Consider the following 22,610-nt stretch of genomic DNA (forward strand, 5'->3'; position numbering starts at 1 on the left):
AATAGTATGTAATAGTACATGTAAAGAGTTTGTGGCATTGAGGACTTTTTTCCTTTAAATTTATTTTAATGTTGTTTATTATTGTTTCCACAATAAAACTATACATTTTTAAAGGAAGGAAAAGACATCACCTAGAGTCAAAAGAACACACTTCCAGTATGAACTAGTACACTATAGTGTATAGTAAGCAGTGTACTGTACACTATAATAATACAATAAAAGAGAATTTGACAAAGTAGTGCCCTCCCCAGAAACATGCATGAATCAGTACTCATCTGCATGTGCTCTGGGGACTAAAGGACTCACTGAGGCTCACAACACAAACACAGTGCTCTACAGCTGCTCAAACTGTGTCCCCAGAGCCAGACTGCAAACTGTCACCAGGCCAGGCAATAAGTGCAGAAATTGAAATGAAGCATTTAGAAACCTGCAGTTCAACACCGCAGTGACATCCAAACGTGTGATCATTTTCCTAGTAATTCATTTGTATTGTATTTTACAGACATATCAAGGTACAGTGGATTAGAAACTTCGAAACAAAACAAAAAACCAAAATCCTGGTCTTCGCCAAACACGTTGGGAAGCGCTGCACAAAAACATATGGCATCAGTCACTGCCTCGAACAGCTCAGAGGAGACAGGCTGTGCACACAGAACTGTGCCAAAGGGGACTGGCAGGGGTGCTCCTGCCCTATATAGAACCTAAAATGAAAGTATGGGGCATTTGAGTTTACTATACAAGGCACCAAAGATATTTACAGATGACCCCAACAGTTCTCCACGTATTTAGAGGGCACTGACAGGGAATAAAGGACTTTTTCACATTTACCAGTAAAGGCAGTCTCCAACAGCCCTGCAAAGCAGGTGAGAATGCTGAGGTTGGGGAATTTCCACCACTATTAAGCCTGAATTGGGTCTTTCTTGAGCCCAGCGCCCATGTTTTTTTCTCTCTACCAATGGTTCTGAAACCACCAATGCTGATTCCACAGGTCTGGAGTGGGACTCAAGACACACGTAAGCTTTACAAGCTCCCCATGTCATGAATCTGATGCACACCCAAGTCATAGAGCCGTGCAGTCTCTTCAAGTGCCCTGACCCGCATGGAGCAGCTGCTCACTGTACAGGTGGCAGGATGAGCCATAGAAGCAGGGCCCTGAACAAGGCAGGAAGGCGGAACCATTTCCCAATATACTGAGCAGCCTTGGTATAAGAAAAATATTACAAAACCGTAATCATGATTATGCTTCAATTACTCCAAAATGAGTAAGTGAAAAGAAAAAAGAAAGACAGTTTCAGCTTTTCTAAACTATGATTAAGCCCACAATGATTAAGCACAGACACGAAGAGTACAGCTGGAGGAAAAGGTGTGGGAAAGCAAGGAATAGCAGAGCACACGAACCTGCCACACTCAGATCCAAGCCACAAAGAAGGGGCGCCTACTGGTCTTGCTTTGCTTGCTCTCTTATGAAAAATTATTTGGCTAGCTTTTCTACTCTTGATTAACCTCTTACGAGTTATTAGATAGTAAGAGTCATTCGTTTGTCCAAAACATCATGCTTGAAATTGTCAGTTTGCATCAACCTTACCCCTCTCGGATACTGCGACTATCTGGAGACCCCGGCAGCCTGCACATTACTCTTGCCCCAGATTTAATCTAAACTTAATTAAGTCTTTAGACTTAACTTCGATTTTAGAAAAAATACAGGGTAGAGGATCAAGTTAAACAACATCATGAGAAAAAAAAAAATCACATAAATCGAGGATGAGGGATATTCTGAGACCACTGGCCTGATCTTTGAAAAGTCAACGTCATGGAGAAGAAAAGAAAAAGATGTGGGGGACTATTCTGGATTGAAAGAAACTAAAGATATACGATAGCTAAATGTAACACACAACCTCAGTTATATCCTGGTTCAAACAAAACAAAACAAACAAAAAAAAAACCCACACCAAACTAAAAAAGGGCGTATGGAGAACAATTAGGAAAACCTGAAAATGGACTGGATGTAAGATAATATTAGAAAAAGGGCTGCCATTTTTATTAGGCACGACAAGGGACCTAATAATTTCAATGATTTTCAGGAGATCAATGCTACCCTCGGTTGCAGGTAAGTGCCACCATGTCTGCAGCTGGCTTTTGAGTGATTCCATAAAGACACCAGAACAACCACAGAAGCACAGAGATAAATAAATCAGTTAGGGCGAAGATAACAGTAACAAACATTGAGGAGAGAATATAAAGATGTTCATTCTACCACTTTTTCAACCTTCCTGTATGTTTGAAAATTTTTTTTTGAGACAGAGTCTTGCTCTGTTGCCCAGGCTGGAGTGCAGTGGCATGATCTCGGCTCACTGCAACCTCCGCCTCCTGGTTTCAAGCAATTCTCCTGCCTCAGCCTCAGCTAAGTTTGTATTTTTGGTAGAGACAGGGTTTCACCATGTTGGCCAGGCTAGTCTCGAACTCCTGACCTCAAGTGATCTGCACGCCTCAGCCTCCCAAAGTACGACGACTACCGGCGTGAGCCACTGCGCCTGGCCTGACATTTTTCATAATTAAATACTGTGGATAAAGTGACCTTTTTTGTTTATATTAGTAATTAGACAGGGTTTCACCAGGTTAGCCAGGATGGTCTCGATCTCCTGACCTCATGATCTGCCCGCCTCTGCCTCCCAAAGTGCTGGGATTACAGGCGTGAGCCACCGTGCCCGGCCAGGCACAAGCACTATTAAACCTTACCAGCATCCTAAAGGGTTGAAGATCTCCCAGTTTAGACCAGCACTGTCCAATGGGAACAGCATGTGAGCCACATACGTGATTTAAAAATTTTTAGTAGCCACATTTAAAAAAACGTTGAAATTAATTTTACTAATCCAATATGTCTAAAATATGTTCATTTCAACACGTAATTAATAGAAAATTATTAATGATCTATTTTACATCCTTTTTTCACAGAATGTCTTTTAAACCCAATGTATATTTTATACTCACAGTACCTGTCAATGCCTTTCAGTGGCTAGTGGTTACCAAATTGTACAGCCCAAGGTGAGACTGTCTTTCTCTCCCTACTCTCTGTGCCCTTCAAACTGTCACTCCCCCAGTCGCATTACCCCTGCTCATCACCCTTGCCCCAGCCTCAGCTCCACCCGGTTTACTCACTTACCTACTTAGCCCAGACCCCAGTGCAGGTTATTTCAACACCCTAACTAGGACCCAACATCCTCAGCTGCAATCTGTTCCTGCACTCACCAGAATTTTACTTTACTCCCATGATTATAATAAAATTCTCTCAACTGTCACAGATGAAATGCAAATTATAAAGTCCAGGGTTTCTCATCTTTCTTGGGAGAGCAGTGTGCAATTAGAAAGAGCATGGGCAGCTGGACGCAGTGGCTCACACCTGTAATCCCAGCACTTAGGGAGGCCGAGGTGGGCAGATCACGAGGTCAGGAGTTTGAGACCAGCCTGACCAACATGGTGAAACCCTGTCTCTACAAAAAATACAAATATTAGCCGGGCGAGGTGGTGGGCGCCTATAATCCCACCTACTTAGGAGGCTGAAGCAGGAGAATCGCTTGAATCCGGGAGGGGAAGGTTGCAGTGAGCAACCAAGATGGCGCCACTGCACTCCAGCCTGGGGGACAGAGGGAGACTCTGTCTCAAAAACAAAAAAAAAGAAAAACAGCATGGGCACCAGAATCAGGAAGGCTGGGTTCTAACTGAGGCTCTGCCACACACCACCTGGGTGACCAACCCTGAATGAATTACCCAATCTTTCTGACCCCTTAAGAGGTAAGAAAAAGCAGAAAGAAAGAAAACAGAAGGAAAAAAAAAAGCCATGGACCACTGACTACACAGTTATAAAAGATGAAATAAGTTTGTATTATAGCATCCGTCATCCAGATTGATAACAGCAGCATGCAATCAAACTTAGTTTTTTCCTTCCTGCCCCAACTTCTGTAATCCTTAGTAGTTGCTGAGCAATGCCCACTGAATCTCTCCCATACTTCAACAACTATGGGGCCTGGCACTGTCATTCTGTCCATTACTGCCCAGTTTCTCAGCTGGCTCCTCCCCCTCATTCTCCCAAATGAATCGGCTCCTGCTCACTTCCTATCTCACTCCTGCTTTCCCTATCAGTCACCTCATTCATTCCCACCACTTCTGGGATAATCGCAAAACGTTCTATCTACAGACCCACTTACCCTGGGACCACATTTTCTACTGGACACCAGACGTGCCTCCCAAGCACAAGTCTGCAGATCAATTCAGGGCTTGCTGCCTAAGAATCCACTGGGAAGTATGTTAAAAATACACAGTTCTGGCCAGGCACGGTGGCTCACACCTATAGTGTCAGCATTTTGGGAAGCGGAGGCAGGCAGATCACTTGAGGTCAGGAGTTCAAGACCAGCCTGGCCAACACGGTAAAATCCCGTTTCTATTACAAATACAAAATTTAGCCAGGCAAGGTGGTGGTGCGTGCCTGTAGTCCCATCTACTTGGGAGGCTGAGGCATGAGAATCACTTGAACCCAGGAAGAAAAGGTTGCAATGAGCAGAGATTGTGCCACTGCACTCCTGGGTGATAGAGCGAGACTCCATCTCAAAAAACAAAAAACAAAAAACAAAAAAACACATTTCTAAGCCCTCTCCATAGATACTATGAGTCAGTACACCTAGCATAAGGTCAAGGGAGCTGTACCTTTAAAGCTGTGCAAATGATTTTGATGGGAAGCCAGACACTGCCAGATACTGCAACTGCCCATCACCTCCTAATCCTCACACGTTAGAAAAAGAAGCCATAATCTTTACAAACTTGCTCTCTCACCTGTGCTCCCCATCTCAGCTCAGAATATCAGTTAGTTCCGGGTCACTTTTGTTCAAAACCAATGTACCCTTGGAACACTGGATAGACCTGCCTCTGACAGCACAGTCGGAACAAGTCCTCTCCGACTGCACGCGGAGCCCAAGACATTCAGCACATCATGCCCGGCCCTCCACCACCTGCCACTCTCTGCCTCCCACTTCAGCCTTCCCAGAGCCACCACAGCTCAGGCACAGGACGCTCCTCCCAGCCTCAACCGAGCCCTCTGTGCCCATCCTTTCTGGTCATCTTGGACTGCTCTCCCATGAGAATCACCTCAGCTCCAACTCCACCTAACCAAATCTCACTTGGCACTCCAGCTCAACGAAAAGCAAAACCTTCTCGCCGCTCTGCTCTCAGCGGTTGGGGTAAAAGCACTCTCTCTCCAGAAAGCTGTCAAAGTACTCTTTACACAAACGTGATAGGATTTCTCATGCTCTGCCTTACTTCTCTCTATCAGGATGATCTGGGCACCTCTGTCCTCAGAGTAGAAACTGTTCTCATTTTTCTCCCATACTCTGAAATTCTTCGCAGATTTGCCTTGAATGCATTGTTAAATTTTGAAATCTAACATGTAAATTGCTGAATAGCATACAACTTAGAATTTATAAAACCTATGGTTTCATGAGCCATCTGTGTATTATCAGGCAATCTAGCTTTCTCCAAATCTCTGCCCTCAATTTCCACACACTATTACTAATCACATAAAAGAGCTAAAGAGCACACCAAAATAGCACTTCACCTGCCTCCTACCTGTATGCTGTTACCACTTTCCACTAATAGCTGGGCGGGCTGAGCACTGAGTCATTAAGAGTGCCATTTTCTGAATCATCCACACCACTTCCTGCTCTTAATCCTTCTAAGTTAAATGTCCAAGAATTGTGCTGACAAAGCCAAATTCTATCTTAAGAAATAAAATGGGTTTAAAACCTAAAAAAGTATAGCCTTTTTATTTGTCTCACTGAATGTTCACTACCGAATGCATACCTGAGTTGGGGTAGAGACAAACATCATTAAGGTCATGCTCTGGCTCCAAGGAAGTAAATATCTTTCCCTAAAAATAGCAAGCAAAAATGAATTATTAAAAGTTAAAGGACAACAACTTTTGGCAATGTCAAATCAACTGAAGCTGTAACTCAACCATCTACTCCTATGTAAAGAAATACAATAGCCTAATTCAAATACAAAATTTAAATTCTTAAAAATCTTAGAGAATTTATCTTATCAATTTATCAGAAAATCCCATTTTATAGATGAAGAAACAGGCCTAGGGAGGAGAAGTGACCTGTCCAAAAAAAAAAAAAAGAAAAATTACATTTTAAAGATAATGTCAACATGGGAAGAAAAGATGAAGTTTAAATTATGCACCAACTTAAAAAAAATCTTTCATAATCTGTGAAGTGCACCCAGTTTAACTTGTATTGAAAGAAATCAGAGGACGGCTGGGAGCAGTGGCTCACACCTGTAATACCAGCACTTTGGGAGGCTGAGACGTGTAGATCACTTGACGTCAGGAGTTCAAGACCAGCCTGACCAATGTGGTGAAACCCTGACTCTATACTAAAAATACAAAAATTAGCCAGGCATGGTGGCCTGGGATCTAGTAATCCCAACTACTAGAGAGACTGAGGCAGGGGAACTGCTTGAACCCAGGAGGCGGAGATTGTAGTCAGCCAAGATAGCACAACGGCACTCCAGCCTCGGGTGACAGAGTGAGACTCCATCTCAAAAAAAAAAAAAAGAAAGAAATCAGAGGAGAGAGATGGCCAGCATGGAAAATGAGGACAACACTGCCATGCCTGCACCGCAAGGTTTCGAGGAGGATCAAGTGAGACAACGGATATAAAATACAAAATGAAATCCTACAAATACTTAAGTGTTAGTTACTATGTAGTTAGGGCTAAACCATTTCTATTTTAAGTGTTGGGGGAAGAGTGTTCTTTCAAAAATTAAGAGAAGGAAAGTAAAAGAAAAAGATGCTAAGAAGGTGGGTGTGGAAAAGATGATGAGAAAGATAAACAAGGTAAGCAAGTCAGGCAAAACCAAGTAATGTGGGTGTTAGTCAAGAGGAAGTCTTTAGTCATAAGAAACAAAAAAAAAAATGCCAAAATAAAATTTACTGTAGCAATTACAGTGTGATGATTTCAAGAAGTGATGTTGAAAATTTCTGCCAGCTCTTGCATTTGTAACTCATTATGAGAAGTCTGACACTAGGATGGACTGAGTGCCCACGGCAAAAAAGAGCAGTGTCAGAGCACAGACAAGATGGTTTGTGTCCAGTGAAGAACACGGCCAAGTCCTACCCCAAGACTAACAGTGAAACTCACACAGCTGCCTCCCGTTCTTCTCAAGTTGCCACTGAAAGAGGAAGGAAAAGAGGGGAAACCAGGAAGCGAGGGGAAAGGAATTAGAATGGTACGGAACAACACCAAAAAGGTGTCAAAGGTGATACTAATCCACACATTGGAAACTACGCAGAAGTTAAAGGGTATGGAAAGACACATCCAGATTGGTAACAGTCTTTCCCTTAGGCTGGATGAAAGCCAGGTCAAGGATAAATAACTTCTACTTTACCAGTGTTTTATGAATTTTTAAGAATAAAAACATACGCATTTGCAGTATTAAAAATAAATATTGTTTTAATGTCAATTAGTTTGAATTGCCAGAAAAACAGCAGAGACAGCTCTGGTCTAAGATCACGAATCATCCTTTAAAAAGCCCTCAATATCCTCCAAACTCAAAGCCAGCAAAGCAGACAGCACAGACACTTCCCTGGGCAATCATCAGCGTAATTCTTCCAAGAATTTAGACAGACTGAAAGCCTGTCTTTTTCTTTATGTTCTTCTCTGTAACATAAACAAAGTCACCAGAACTTATGAATGAGGTGACGGCCTCAGGGATGTAGAACACACGTCTGGTCTCCAGGAGAGATCCAGAGAAAAAAGGAAAATACGCCAAGGAAGACCCATACTTCAGGAATTAACAAAATGAAATTTAAAAAACCAAAGTAACAGCCTAGAAAGCCAGAGACTCAACAGGCAGCTGAACTGTGAGGGGCTGTCTGTAGCATGTGTGCCTGAGCACAGGCAGCCCCCACGGAATAGACTGGCACTTGCACTGAGGCACGAACTGCTGAGGCTGGCGGACCGTTCACCCAACTTCATCACAAATAAGTTTTTAAAAGTGATCTGTTTTTAAACTAAGAATGCTAAGTTTCTAATGAATTAAATGCAAAGAACTCTTAAAAGCATAACTATACTGAATGCATTTTTCCCATTGATTTGATGAACTTTTTACTATTCTCTCAAAATACTTCGGTTTTAAAATGAAAAATGAAAACCAGAAGACAGACTAAAACCAGCAATATAGGATTTTGTTACATTTCAAATGACATTTAGAGCTGAGGAAAAGGAACATCAAAATATTCTTAAGAAATACAGCTTTTAAGGCCAGATGCGGTGGCTCACGCCTGTAATCCCAACACTTTAGGAGGTCGAGGCAGGTGGGATCATTTGAGGCCGGGAGTTCAAGACCAGCCTGGCCAACGTGATGAAACCTCATCACTACTAAAAATACAAAAATTAGCCGGGCATGGTGGCGCAAGCCTGTAATCCCAGCTACTCCAAGGCCAAGGCATGAGAATTGCTTGAAACCAGGAGGCCGAAGTTACAGTGAGCTGAGATCACAGCACTGCACTCCAGCCTGGGCAACGGAGCAAAACTCTGTCTCAAAGAAAAGGAAAAGTATAAATTTGAGATATGTAACAACACAAACATGCATGGAAGGATAATTAGTGGCTCTTAAAACTCTTCCTGCATCTGTGAGAGAATCTCAGTATCTGGGGGGTTTCTCAGGTCATGGATCAACTTTTTTAAACCATGATTTTCTCTCCACCTAACTTAACATCTAAAATGCATGCCAGTTCTAGATAATCAGGAACATTTCTTAACAGAAAGAAAGCAATCATGAATATCTTATCTATCCAAAAGTAACTGCCCTCCCACTAAGTTCCCAAATGGATATTCAGTATCTCTTTCTCAACAACTCACATAAAAAAAGCAATGGAGAGGAAAGGATCATTCCGAACACCTGCAAATAAAGAAGCAAGTAATTTCAACCAAAAATACATACGGAGTTCTTATTCCACATCTTGATAATTCGAGAGTCAGCAGACAAAATCAGATCTAATGAATCCTGGAAATGAACAGACTTAATGGGCAGCCCATACTGGTGATCTTTAACTAGCAATGGCTTATCAGATCGAAGGTCATATAATAAAACCTGGAAAAAAAAAATCAAAACCAAGTTATTTCTGTTTAAACAAACTAGACATTTTATCTTCAAAGGAAATATTTATAAGTGAGAATAATGGCAGCCATTTTCTTCATTACTTTGTTATGAACACAATGAACACCCTTACTCAAGATGTTGAGATTTGAGATTCTCTCCAGAAAGATCTCTTAAATAATCCTTAAAGTATACATTTTATGAATTCAACCCCAAGGGTAATTTTTAAGAGTACTGAACATACTAAGAAAGGAACAAAAAATGAAAACCCATAAGAATTTGTTTAATTTGTTCAACAAATACATACTGAGGGCCTACATACCAGGCAGTGTCATAGCAACAGATATAAACAAAAATGAAAGACATAATTAGCAACAGTCCTAGTAGATTCAAGACAGGTGGTGGTAGCAAGGCTATGACTTCTTGGGAGAAGGGGAAATCTCTTCGGACCCCTGTCATTAGGGGCAAGGAAGCCCGGGGAAGCTCCCCTAGGATTAAGTCTCAGGTGACCGATCCCCTCCAGCCCATGATGACAGAGAAAGTTAATCTTCCAAGGCAGGGTTTCAGACCTCTTGCGGGGGGGAGGCAAGTGTACAGGCTCTGCCTTGAAGGAAAGAAAGAAGTGCTCCTCGGACTAGCACTGCTAATGCATGTTCTGCTGACCACTCATGGCATGGGCTGTAGTTAATGATGCTATGTTAAAAAAAAAAAAAAAAAAAGCCTCCTTGAACATACGAATTTTGGAAATATTTATTAAATATATTTCTTGTCTGCAAGAATTCCTCAGTGCCTTTATTTAAAAAGTACTGAAACTCACTGTGAATCTTTAAGAGTAGAAGTCTGGCAGACTCCCAAGACTGTCTGACCACAGAATTCTCTGTTCCATAGACGCTGAGAAATGCTGTTCCAAACCACTAATGAGAGTACTTATGGTCAGGCCCAGTGGCTCACGCCTGTAATCCCCACACTTTGTGAGGCTGAGGTGGGAGGATCGCCTGAGCCCAGGAATTCAAGACCAGCTTGGGCAACACAGTGAGACCCTGTCTCTACAAAAAGTCAAAAAATTAGCCAGATGTGGTGGTGCAGGCCTATCCCACTGCAGCTCCAAGTCCACAGCACCACAGACTGACCAAGGCAAGAGTCAAGATTTCTCAAGGTGCTAGAAGAATCCAGCATTAAGGCATATCCCCTGCTCTGGCTAAAATAGTATGGCCTCATTTTGTGTTCTTACAGTATATTTCTCATGACACATACACACACCACTGAAATAAAAACTTAAGATGTGAATTTTCCAAATTAAACATATTTACCTGCCCTGTGGATGTTCCAACTGCCATGGTCAAGGCACCATTAAATTTCAAAGCAGAGATTGTTGGTAAATTGTTTATCCTGAAAAGCAAAATATTCATGCTTCATGAATATATGGCCAAACCTCCTTCCAAGTAACAAGTTCATTATTAATCTTCACTTCAAATCTAATGGAGGAAAATCACATTTCTAGCCTTCTGTTTAAAAGGTAACTGCAGCCTGGTAAGATGACTCACACCTGTAATCCCAGCATTTTGGGAGGCTGAGGTGGGAAGATTTCTTGAGGCCAGGAATTCAAGACCGGCCTGGACGACACAGTGAGACACCATCTCTACAAAAAATTAAAAAAAAAAAAAAGCCAGTTGTGGTGACACACACCTGTTGTCCCAGCTACTTGGGTGGCTGAGGCAAGAGACTGCTTGAGCCTGGGAGGTCGAGGCTGCAGTGAGCTGTTATCATTCCACTGCACTCCAACTGGGACAACAGAGCAAGACCCTATCTCAAAAATACTAAGTAAATGGTAATTGTATTCAAACTTTCATAATCAAAATAAAATTACACTTTATATACAAAATGTAATCTACTTCTTTCTTCCATTTTAATCAAGCCAGAATAAGGTATTTACAGAAACATCCCCTTTTATATTTAAGAAGAAATAATTTTGTTTGGATATGGGTACACCATTTCCACTTTAAAATGAGCCAAGCTCAGCTAAAACAAAAGACTAATCCTCAAATGGGGAGCCCAGAGCCTCTGAAAGTACCAAAGACAGACTGAATGCTATGGCTACAACTCTAGAATATGCTTCTCAAATACCAATCAAGCCAATCAGCAGCAAAAACAATGATCTCCAGTGGAAAGAGTGCTAAGCGATGAGTCAGAAGTGGACAATATTGCTATCAATCCCATCATCCACATGCCCTTGGCCCAGGACCTAGAGTCCTGGCTGTTGGCTGTCGTCATCATCAGATCTCTTCTGCCACCTAGAACTTGAGCCTGTAACTGCACTGGGTCACCTATGGGAACCTTGAAGCCTCTTATCTACAGCAACTTTAGTCACTCGTTCTTCAAAGTACACTCAATCATTTCTTTCAGTACAGTGATAGATTTCTCCACTTATTCCTTTATCATTTGCTTCGTATGTATTTTTTTGGAGACAGGGTTTCACTTCTGTCACCCAGAGTGGAGTGCAGTGGCATGATCTCAACTCACCGCAACCTCCACCTTCCGGTTCAAGCAATTCTCCTGCTTCAGCCTCCCAAGCAGCTGGGACTACAGGTGTGCGACACCACTCAAAGCTGATTTTTGTATTTTTTTTTTCTGTAGAAATGGGTTTTCACCATGTTGCCCAGGCTGGTATTGAACTCCTGACCTCAAGTGATCCGCCCGCCTTGGCCTCCCAAAGTGCTAGGATTACAGGTGTCAGCCACCACACCTGGCCCATATATGTTATCAAGTTTTACAATTTTTGTTGTTATAAGAATGTTTTTCCATTTATAAGCTTTCTAGCCGGATAGTGCTAATAAATAACAAGGTCACTGATTTTTGCACATTTTATAACCAATTTATTTAACTGTTATATTAGTTCTTATAGATTTTCAGTTATTCTCCTGAGTTTCCCAGGCACAGAAACTTATGTCATCTCGAAATGGCAGCCTGCTTCCCCTATCCAACACTTACACTTATTGCTTTCTCATATTGTATTGGTTCCACCTAGAACTGACAGCTTCTAAGGTTTGTAGGGAAAACAAAAACAAAAAACTAAGCATTTAAAAAAATAAAATAAAATTACCTAAAATCGAATCAGAAAAACCCCTAGTTTTAACATTCTGGTATACACCCAGGCCTCTTCCTGTGATTATGCTTGTGTTCACTGTTTTCCTGATAACAAGGTGGCAACACTCTATAGGCAACGGCATGGTTTGCTTTTCCACTCACAGGCACATTTGGACCACCTTTCCCCAGTAATAAATATGCTTCTGCAACATAATTCTTAAAGGCTGAATAACAGGTATGCCATTGATGAGTATTTTGTTCATCTGTAAAATAAATATGATAACAGTGCCTATAGCAATGGGCTGTCATATTAAGTAAGTTAATATATATAAAGAACTTAGACCCAGTACCTGGCAAATAGAAAGCATTATATGTTAGCTATTATTTCTACTAAGCTTCATTTAATCAATATCCGCAGGTTCTTTCTAAGACTTATTGTTAGCAGGGCTGTGACGGACTGTCCAGGCTGAGGAGAGTGAGCAAATGCATGCTCTGGGCACAAGGGCAGACATTTAACCTGATGTTTCCTGTAGGGCAATTTAGCAATGTACCAAAAACCTTCAAAACATGTATGCTATTTACTCAAGAAATTCAGGTTCTAGGTATCTTTTCTTGGGAAATAATCATAAAACTGTAAATGGACGTATAATAGTGAAAACTCTTCTGGTTGTTTTAAATGTAGGAATTAGGCAAACAGGAACAAGAAAATATTAAAAAAACACTTGCTTCCTTCCACTTTAGAATTCAAAGCACACCTCTGTAGACTTTGTGGTGGACTCCTGGTTCTATCACTAGATCCTACAAAATCGGAATATAAATTCCTGCAGTGTCATTGTTTTAATAAAATTCTACAGCAACTAAAGAAACAAGACCTGGCCGGGTGCGGTGGCTCAAGCCTGTAATCCCAGCACTTTGGGAGGCCGAGACGGGCGGATCACGAGGTCAGGAGTTCGAGACTATCCTGGCTAACCCGGTGAAACCCCGTCTCTACTAAAAAATACAAAAAACTAGCTGAGCGAGGTGGCGGGCGCCTGTAGTCCCAGCTACTCGGGAGGCTGAGGCAGGAGAATGGCGTAAACCCGAGAGGCGGAGCTTGCAGTGAGCTGAGATCCGGCCACAGCACTCCAGCCTGGGCAACAGAGCCAGATTCCGTCTCAACAACAAAAAAAAAGAAACAAGACCTTCTGTACAGTATTTGGAAAGAAATTCTATCTGGCTTACTCACTAGTGAGCTTTTACAGGAGAGGATTTTTATGAAAAACAATCATGGAAAGTACAATTTCAGATACCCTTTAGCAATTTATTTGAATTTAATACAGACACATTACTTAAATCAAAAGTTGACAAAAATTTACGTTGCAAATTAATTTCTACTTACTCTGAATCTGCTGTGACACTGTTTAAGGCACAGTCTAACAGACCAACTCTATTAATTTCTACTTACTCTGAATCTGCTGTGACACTGTTTAAGGCGCAGTCTAACAGACCAACTCTATTTCGAGTTCTTGGGTCCCAGCACTCCACTCTACCCTAAGCAAATGAAAAACAATTTTAAATAAAAGCTGTAGAAGGCCAGACACAGTGGCTCACGCTTGTAATCCCAGCACTTTGGGAGGCTGAGGCGGGCTGATCACCTGAGGCCAGGAGTTTGAGACCCAGTCTGACTAACATGGTGAAACCCTGTTTCTACTAAAAATACAAAAAATTAGCCAGGTATGTGGCACACACCTGTAATCCCAGCTACTTGGGAGGCTGAGGCAGAAGAACTGCTTGAACTCGGGAGGCGGAGGTTGCAGTGAGCCGAGATTGCGCCACTGCACACCAGCCTGGGCAACAGAGTGAGACTCTGTCTCAAAAAAAAAAAAAAAAAAAAAAAGCTGTAGAATAAAAATTAAATAAATAAAATCTGCTACTAGGAAATCCTTAAAACACATACAAAAGTAAACCTAATTAACATTGTTTATTTCATAGAAAGTAAAAGTTTAACTGTTTACCTTATAACCTTTTTAGTACTGTTTAAGTGTTTTGACATGAGCTGAATTTCTTTTAAATTACAAAAAAAAAAAAACAAAACAAAAAAAAATTATAAAACGGTCCAAAATGCAATGCATAATCTTGACTGGAACCTGGACTGGATGGAGGGGCAGGAAGAACCGTGCTGAAGGTCATCTTGGTATAACTGGGAAAATTTTTAAGTTTAAAATGATTGTATCAGTGTTAACTACTTAATATATATTATTGCACCAATATTAAATTTATTAGTAATGATAACGATATATTTATGACTTTATAGGAGAAAGTCCTTATTTTTAAGAAATCCATTTTAAAGTATTTAGGGAAGAAATATCATGTCTGCAACTTATTTTCAAATGGTTCAAAAAACATTTATAATATATGTACATTTTTATAGGAAAAGAAAATGCAAAATATATATATCACTAAACTTTTACAAAGATGTGAACTTTTTAAAAATAAAAAGCTGGGGAATTTTTTTTTTTTTTTTTTTTTTTTTAATGAAAAAAAGAATCCCAGCCAGGTGCGTTGGCTCACTCCTGTAATCCCAGCACTTGGGGAGGCCGAAGCAGGTGGATCACCTGGGGTCAGGAGTTCGAGACCAGACTGGCCAACATGGCGAAACTCCATCTCTACTAAAAATACAAAAATTAGCCAGGCATGGTTGTGCGTGCCTGTAATCCCAGCTACTAGGTGGGCTAAGGCAGCAGGATCGCTTGAATCTGGGAGGCAGAGGTTGCAATGAGTGGAGATGGTGCCACTATACTCCAGCCTGGGTGACAGAGCGAGACTTCGTGTTGAAAAAAAATAAATAAATAAATATATACATACACACACACACACACACACACATATATATATATATATAAGCTATCACCTCATTATCCTGCTCTAAGGAATCAAGCAACTCAGTCTTTAAATAAAAAGTCCAATCAAATATAAAACAAATATTCTAAAAAATAAAGTCAATATATGCTTACCTCTATGGTTCCTGTGGCAAACAAGCCATGCACTGAATTTATGTCACAAACATTATTCTCCCTAACACAGGAAAGCAGTAAGAGAGAAAGTATTAGTTAGCAGCTACTTTAGCGGGGAAGGAATATTAAATAAACAAACAGTCAACCCAAATTCTGGGGAGAAAGAAGACACACAGATTCTCTCTCACTAATCTGCAAATGGAAAACACTAAGGTATGAAAGGGTTAAGTGCTTGACTCACAGTCGCTGGAGTTTCTGATCCCCAGGGTGACACTCTACCTGCTAGGTGACAAACGAGGAGGGACTTCCTTCTGAAACACTATTCCACTACCATGAGAAAAAAGGGTCACTCTATTTTTTCAAGGTATTTTCTTCCAAGGTAGGTAACATTCTTAAAAGAACATACGCTATCACCATGACAATCCTGAGCCTTGACAAGCTTCTCCTGGGTACATCACTCTAAGTCTCATTTTCTTTCTCTGTAAAATGGATATTTCACCTACCTCAGGGGGTTGTTATGGGGATTAAATGAAAAAGACAGCATAGCGTTCAGCAATGCCTGGGGTACAGAGGACTCTCAATATAATGCATTGTGAAGTTTCTACTACCAGTTTTTAAAAATAAAAATAAAAGCATTTCTAGCCAATGTGAAATAAAGAAAACTGGAGTTTTCTTGGTTCTTATTATCACAACATGTTCGCCTAACCTTTAAAAATCCTCTCAAAGCACTAAGAAAAATTCAGCAAGCTCTTCATATACACAATGAGAAGTAATCCAGCTTCTACTCTTGACTAGTTGTGTGGCCTTGGGCAAACTACTTACCTCTTTGAGCCTCAGCTGCCCTATCTGTAAAATGGTACTTACCACAGAAATCTGTTCTAAGTTTAAAATGAGTTAATAAAAGTAAAATGACTGAATAACACCACGCACAAAGTAAGTGCTTTCCTACTGAGTTTATCGTTATTATTTGTTGTGATGATGACGATGATGGAGTCATTCCTAAAAACTCTTAACGCATAATACATATGTACAGACTATAATGTATGATAAAAGGAAACTTTAAAAACCTCAAATGTCCGCTAGCAAAGCATAAAAATTGAAAAATGGCACTCCAAATTAATTCAAAATTTCTCCACAGGAGAAAATATCACAAAACAAAACCATGAATGTAAATTTAAAGAACACTGCAAGTAATAATAATAAACTATTTTTAACTGACTTAAATTTGAGTATATGAAAAAAAGCTTTAATTTTGAAAGTAATCACTGATCTTTCGGTGAATTTTTTGTTTAAGAATAAATTCAACAGTACTTTTTAACTAAGTTGCTGGGAGTTTTGCTTAATTGCAGTATTTTATGTTACTTGTTAACAAACTGAGCATCTGGCTCCACCTCCTGGTCAAAATGTATATAGCAGTATTACTAAAACAATACTCACGCAGCATCAGTTTGTAGAGGATTCAGGTATCGTCCTTGTTCTAAGTTTAACCTATAAACTTCAGAACTTGTAAAGTAATAAAGAAAGTTAAAAACCTGCTAAACTACAATGAAACTTTAAGTAAATATAAATTTTATAAATATATATCACTTATAAGCCATCACTTCTTTTTGTAAAACTGATACAAAAATGTATTCTAAATCTGAAAAATATTCACTTTATGAATTTGTTCATGTATAAAAGTGATTTAAACCATTCACGTGCCAAGAAAATATTAAGTCATTACGTAGTATACTATTTACAAATAAGATGGAGAATACAAGATCCAAAAGTATACGTAATGTATTTACATATGTATATAAGAAAGGATTAGAAGGAAACATAATAAGGATTCTCTCTGGGTGGTATAATTATGGCTGAATTTTTTCTTTTTTTTTTTGGGATGGAGTTTTGCTCTTGTTGTCCAGGTTGGAGTGCAATAGTGCAGTCTCAGCTCACAGGCGCCCATCACTACACTTGGCTAATTTTTTGTATTTTTAGTAGACACAGGGTTTCACCATGTTGGCCAGGCTGGTCTTGAACTCCTGACCTCAGGGGATCTGCCCACCTTGGCCTCCCAAAGTGCTGGATTACAAGCATGAGCCACAGTGCCCAGCCTGAATTTTTTCTTTTCTGTATTTTCCTAAATGGGTATGTGTTTGTATATGTATTTTTCATGTATTTTACAGATATATATATACGCACACACACACACACATATATATACACACACATACATATAAACACATACACATAATAGCCACCAGCCAAATACCTGGTTAAATGCTACCTTTTTGATGACTACAAAAAAAATACAGGCGGGGCGCAGTGGCTCATGCCTGTAATCCCAACACTTTGGGAGGCCGAGGTGGGCAGATCACGAGGTCAAGAGATTGAGACCATCATGGCCAATATGGTGAAACCCTGTCTCTACTAAAAATACAAAAATTAGCTGGGCATGGCAGCGCGTGCCTGTAGTCCCAGCTACTCAGGAGGCTGAGGCAGGAGAATTGCTTAAACCTGGGAGGTGGAGGTTGCAGTGAGCGGAGATTGCACCACTGCACTCCAGCCTGGTGACGGAGCTAGACTCCATCTCAAAAAATAATAATAATAATAATACAGGCCAGGAACAGTAGCTCACACCTGTAATCTCAACATTTTGTGAGGCCAAAGCAAGAGGATCATTTGAGCCCAGGAGTTCAAGATCAGCCTGGGAAACATAATGAGACCCCATCTTTATAAAAAACTAAAAACCAAAAAGGTACTTCGAATAAAAAGTTTTGAAATACTGTGCAATAGGGCTAAGAAACTGACTTTATCAACTACATTATACATGTATATCTCCAAATTCAGCACCATAGTAACAGAAGCCAAAGATATAACTCCTAAATGAGTCGGTCACATGTAGGAGTTATAACCTTTAAGCAACTTAAAAGCAAAGATAATGTCTTATTCTTCTTTAAAAAAATTAGTCCTTCAAATACTGCTGTACTTTCAGGGGGAAAAAAAGGGGTGTTTCTATTGAAATTGTACTAAATTTTTGCCTACAATTTATCCTGTTAAATATTGTAGATAAACTGCCAGTACTAACAGTCAAATAGATACACTAATGGCTTTGGTTAAAAAAAAACAAAAAAACAAAAAACCAGGCCTGGCACCGTGGCTCACGCCTGTAATCCCAGCACTTTGGGAGGCCAAGGCAGGTGAATCACCTGAGGTCAGGAGTTCGAGACGAGCCTGGCCAACAAGGTGAAACCCTGCCTCTACTAAAAACACAAAAATTAGCTGGACGTGGTGGTGGGCACCTGTAGTCTCAGCTACTCGGGAGGCTGGGGCAGGAGAATCACTTGAACCCAGGAGGTGGATGTTGCTGTGAGCCGAGATTGTACCACTGCACTCTAGCCTGAGCAACAGAGCAAGAATCCCTCTCAGAAAAAAAAAAAAACCAGAAAAACAAAACAAAACAGAACAAAAAACATGGGTAGGTAGTGGTGTTCTAAAGTTATGACATCTGTCCTAATTAGTTTCTTAAATACATTTACTACTTAATGGTTTTGAAATAACTGTTTAATTTTTTAAAATTCTGAAAATTTGCTAATGACCTTTTGTTCAGAATTTCATAGATTGTTTAATGTAGGACATCAACTACATAATGAAAGATGCTTGAAATGCTTTTGTCATTTCACGCAAATCAAATTAAATCAAACTATCAAATTACCAAAATAATAAAGCCCTCTCCCAATTTTTTTAAACTAGAGTCCATAACCACATATGACCTATTAATCACAAAGTGATCAGACAGAAACTGATTACTGACATTAAACAATCTTGGAGACAGAAATCTAGAAGATAAACAGATAAATAAAATACTGTGTCTCGTAAATTGTGGTAACTGGGCTACACTGAAAAGGTTCACACACTTCCCATCAGTATTTCCCAAGGAGGCAGGTAACTATCAAAGATATTTTTAACATTAGAAAATATTGTATTAAGCAAAACAACAGTTGTTAAAACAGCATATGGTACTTATAAGTAAATCAATTATGTAGAAAATAAATTTTTTTTTGCCTATCCTTTGTTTTCTACTTTTTTTTTTTTTTACAAGAGCCACATATCACTTTTTTATTAAAGCAAGCTATCTATAGAAAATGTACAAGAAATTTAGGAACAGAAGTTGGTTGTTTTCGGAGGTGAAAAGGAGAAAGAGGGACTAGATCCGATACCTTGCACCAACAAAGTACAAGTCACAAGATGGATAGTGGTAAGAGAAATCTCTCCCGAACTTTGGTATTCTGGTTTTGTAGTAAAAACCTGATTGTGAATGAAATTCAATGTATCTATCATTATGTAAGAAGACAATCTGAAAATAAAACAAAAAAAATTAATTTGCTTAGGTTTCTAGTTAGGTGTTTATTTCATTATCACTAAAAAACTGGCAAACCAAGAAAAACTCTTACCTCTCTCTCTCTCTCTGTCTAAACACACATGTCTGTACACACTCTCTCCACTGGGATTAAGAATGAAAACTCCCCATTGGCTCCTTAATGCCTTCCTGTATCCTGATAGCTTTTCTGCAAACCTTACCTACTAATTACAGACTTGCAACAAATGCCCTTCATTTACCCGGCACGAGCATGTCATAACATACAGCATTCTCATGGTACCCTCAATGAGCAGTTTCCTCTTTCACTTGGGAACACATTTAAATAATCCCGGCGGGGCGCAGTGACTCACACCTATAATCCCAGCACTTTGGGAGGACGAGGCGGGTGGATCACCTGAGGTCGGGAGTTTGAGACCAGCCTGACCAACATGGAGAAACCCCGTCTCTACTAAAAATACAAAATTAGCTGGGCATGGTGGTGGGCGCCTGTAATCCCAGCTATTCGGGAGGCTGAGGCAGGAGAATCACTTGAACCCGGGAGGCAGAGGATGTGGTGAGCCAAGATTGCGCCATTGTACTCCCAGCCTGGGCAACAAGAGTGAAACTCTGTCTCAAAAAATAAAAAACAAAAAATGATAATAATAATCCCACCATTATCACACAAGGTATGATAAACTCCTTGTATAAATTTGATTTTAGTGTACTAAAGGGGTATCTCAAACATCAACAGATGGTATTTAAAAGCAAATTCGTCAGTATTTAGAGAAAATACACTCTAAAATTACATGTTCCAAAACGTATGATACATGACACCATAGACAAAAGGATAAAATGTACCGGATAGTTTCCAAAACTGAAAATATAAAGCCATGTCAGCTAAGAAAATTCAATTTTCTTTCAAGATGCCATTTGACATCACTAAAAATGTTTCACTTTTAAATCCAAGAGTTTACTGACAATTTTATAACTGTTGAAAGTGACTATAAGAGTTGAAAGATGGGTTGGGCGCCGTGTCTCAAGCCTGTAATTCCAACACTTTGGGAGGCCAAGGCAGGCGGATCACTTGAGGTCAGGAGTTTGAGACCAGTCTGGCCAACCTGGTGAAACCCTATCTCCACTAAAAATACAAAAATTAGCCAGGTGTGGAGACACACGCCTGTAGTCCCAGCTACTCAGGAGGCAGAGGCAGGAGAATCATTTGAACTCGGGAGGTTGATGCTGCAGTGATCCGAAATTAAGCCACTGCCCCTCCAGCCTGGGTGACAGAGCGAGGCCCTGTCTCCAAAAAAAGAGATGAAAGATGGACTAATGGCACCAAAAAAAAGAAATAAATCTACTTAGCTATATTTTGAACTGTTTCAGAATATACCCCAACAATTTGCAAAGTTAAAAAAAAAATTAAACGTACAACGCTGCTAATTTACTTTTCACATATAAATAAGAAAATGAAAGCAACCTGGCAAATAAATCTAGGTTAGATGTAAAAATCAGAATCACAAATCTAGAATATAAGATGATATAAAACATAACTGCTGCCAATTCTTAAAAATATAAATAAGGTTTCATATATGATACGAAAAATTAACTTTGATATTAGATTGGCCAAAGGCTATCTGTATCATTGTATTATTAATAAAAAATGATGGGTTACATTTGACTATACAGCCATTTTTGTTTAACAATAGAACTACACAGCCATTTTAGTTTAACAATAAAAATATCATAAAACTGCTTATCATCAAAATAAATTCCACTCATTCATTTCTTGGGTCTACTAAGTACAAACTAATGCTATAAAACATACCTTTGAGTAGTCATCAGACAAAATTTCAAAGGTGACAACTGAAAAACAAGAAGTAGGAAAAATACAATTACCAATTAACATTCTTAATAACAATGCAAACTTGATGCAAAGATTCTAATTCAACACAGAAATTATGCACATACCAGTTTTTTTCTGCCTCTATGTGAAACAAGAAAATTGTCATAGTATATTGTCCCAAAACACCAACAAAAACTTAAAAGCTGCCTAATTTCTCAATACACATCAACTAGGTTTCTTGTACAACTGAAAGCAAATTCACAAAATATAATGACTTCTAAATTCTGACACTCTTTCTGAGATGATGAAAACAAAATCATTTTAAAGACTTTCAAGGCCGGGCGCGGTGGCTCAAGCCTGTAATCCCAGCACTTTGGGAGGCCCAGGTGGGCGGATCATGAGGTCAGGAGATCGAGACCACCCTGGCTAACATGGTGAAACCCAGTCTCTACTAAAAATACAAAAAATTAGCCGGGTGTGGTTGCTGGTGCCTACAGTCCCAGCTACTCAGGAGGCTGAGGCAGGAGAATGGCGTGAACCCGGGAGGCAGAGCTTGCAGTGAGCCAAGATCACACCACTGCACTCCAGCCTGGGCGACACAGCGAGACCCCGTCTCAAAAAAAAAAAAAAAAAAGAAAGACTTTCGAATATACATTAAAGAACATTAAAAAAATTGTTGCTTAACAAAAAAGATAACTCATTTTTTACCCATTCATAGTCTACCTGATAAACAAAAAGAGTGAAAAATAGCCATTATTAGTGGCACACAGAGTTTCTATTGTTTTCAATAAACAAAGGAAGACCCTATCACTATGGGGGGAAAAAAAAAACAGAAAAAAAAATTAGCCAGGCATGGTGGTGCACACCTGCGCTCCCAGTTATTTGGGAGACTGAGATAGGCGGATCTCTTGAGCCTGGGTAGTTGAGGCTGCAGTGAGCTGTGATCACAACACGGCACTCCAGCCTGGGTGACAGAAAAAGATCCTGTTTCTAAAAAGTAAAAAACAAAAACAAAAAACAAAAAAAAAACCAAAGGGTGAAACAAGTTGGGAGACTATGCATATAATTCCATAGACCACATATCCCATTAACTCCTTTCCCCTCAATCCCAAATTCTAGGCCAACTAATAAAAGTACTTGAAGTTTCTCATTTTAACTGGACTTTGGTGTCATTCAGAATTCTAAGAATGACCCCCAGTGACAT

The 22,610-nt window shown here is 39.8% G+C and overlaps 1 protein-coding gene across 1 annotated transcript in view; it reads right to left on the bottom strand.

Annotated features, from left to right (window-relative positions):
- The window catches only part of NOL10 (nucleolar protein 10), a 112,247-nt gene that overhangs the window by 73,993 nt on the left and 15,644 nt on the right, over nt 1–22,610 (bottom strand). The window contains exons 5-12 of the mRNA XM_026454701.2: nt 21,389–21,426; nt 19,424–19,560; nt 16,662–16,727; nt 15,225–15,285; nt 13,676–13,761; nt 10,458–10,536; nt 8,992–9,141; nt 5,848–5,914 (exon numbers count right to left, since the gene is read on the bottom strand). Of these exons, the coding sequence (XP_026310486.1) occupies nt 5,848–5,914; nt 8,992–9,141; nt 10,458–10,536; nt 13,676–13,761; nt 15,225–15,285; nt 16,662–16,727; nt 19,424–19,560; nt 21,389–21,426 (684 nt within the window). The remainder of the gene's footprint in view (nt 1–5,847; nt 5,915–8,991; nt 9,142–10,457; nt 10,537–13,675; nt 13,762–15,224; nt 15,286–16,661; nt 16,728–19,423; nt 19,561–21,388; nt 21,427–22,610) is intronic.

The sequence above is a fragment of the Piliocolobus tephrosceles genome, chromosome 15 (assembly GCF_002776525.5).
Source record: "Piliocolobus tephrosceles isolate RC106 chromosome 15, ASM277652v3, whole genome shotgun sequence".
Taxonomy (NCBI): domain Eukaryota; kingdom Metazoa; phylum Chordata; class Mammalia; order Primates; family Cercopithecidae; genus Piliocolobus; species Piliocolobus tephrosceles.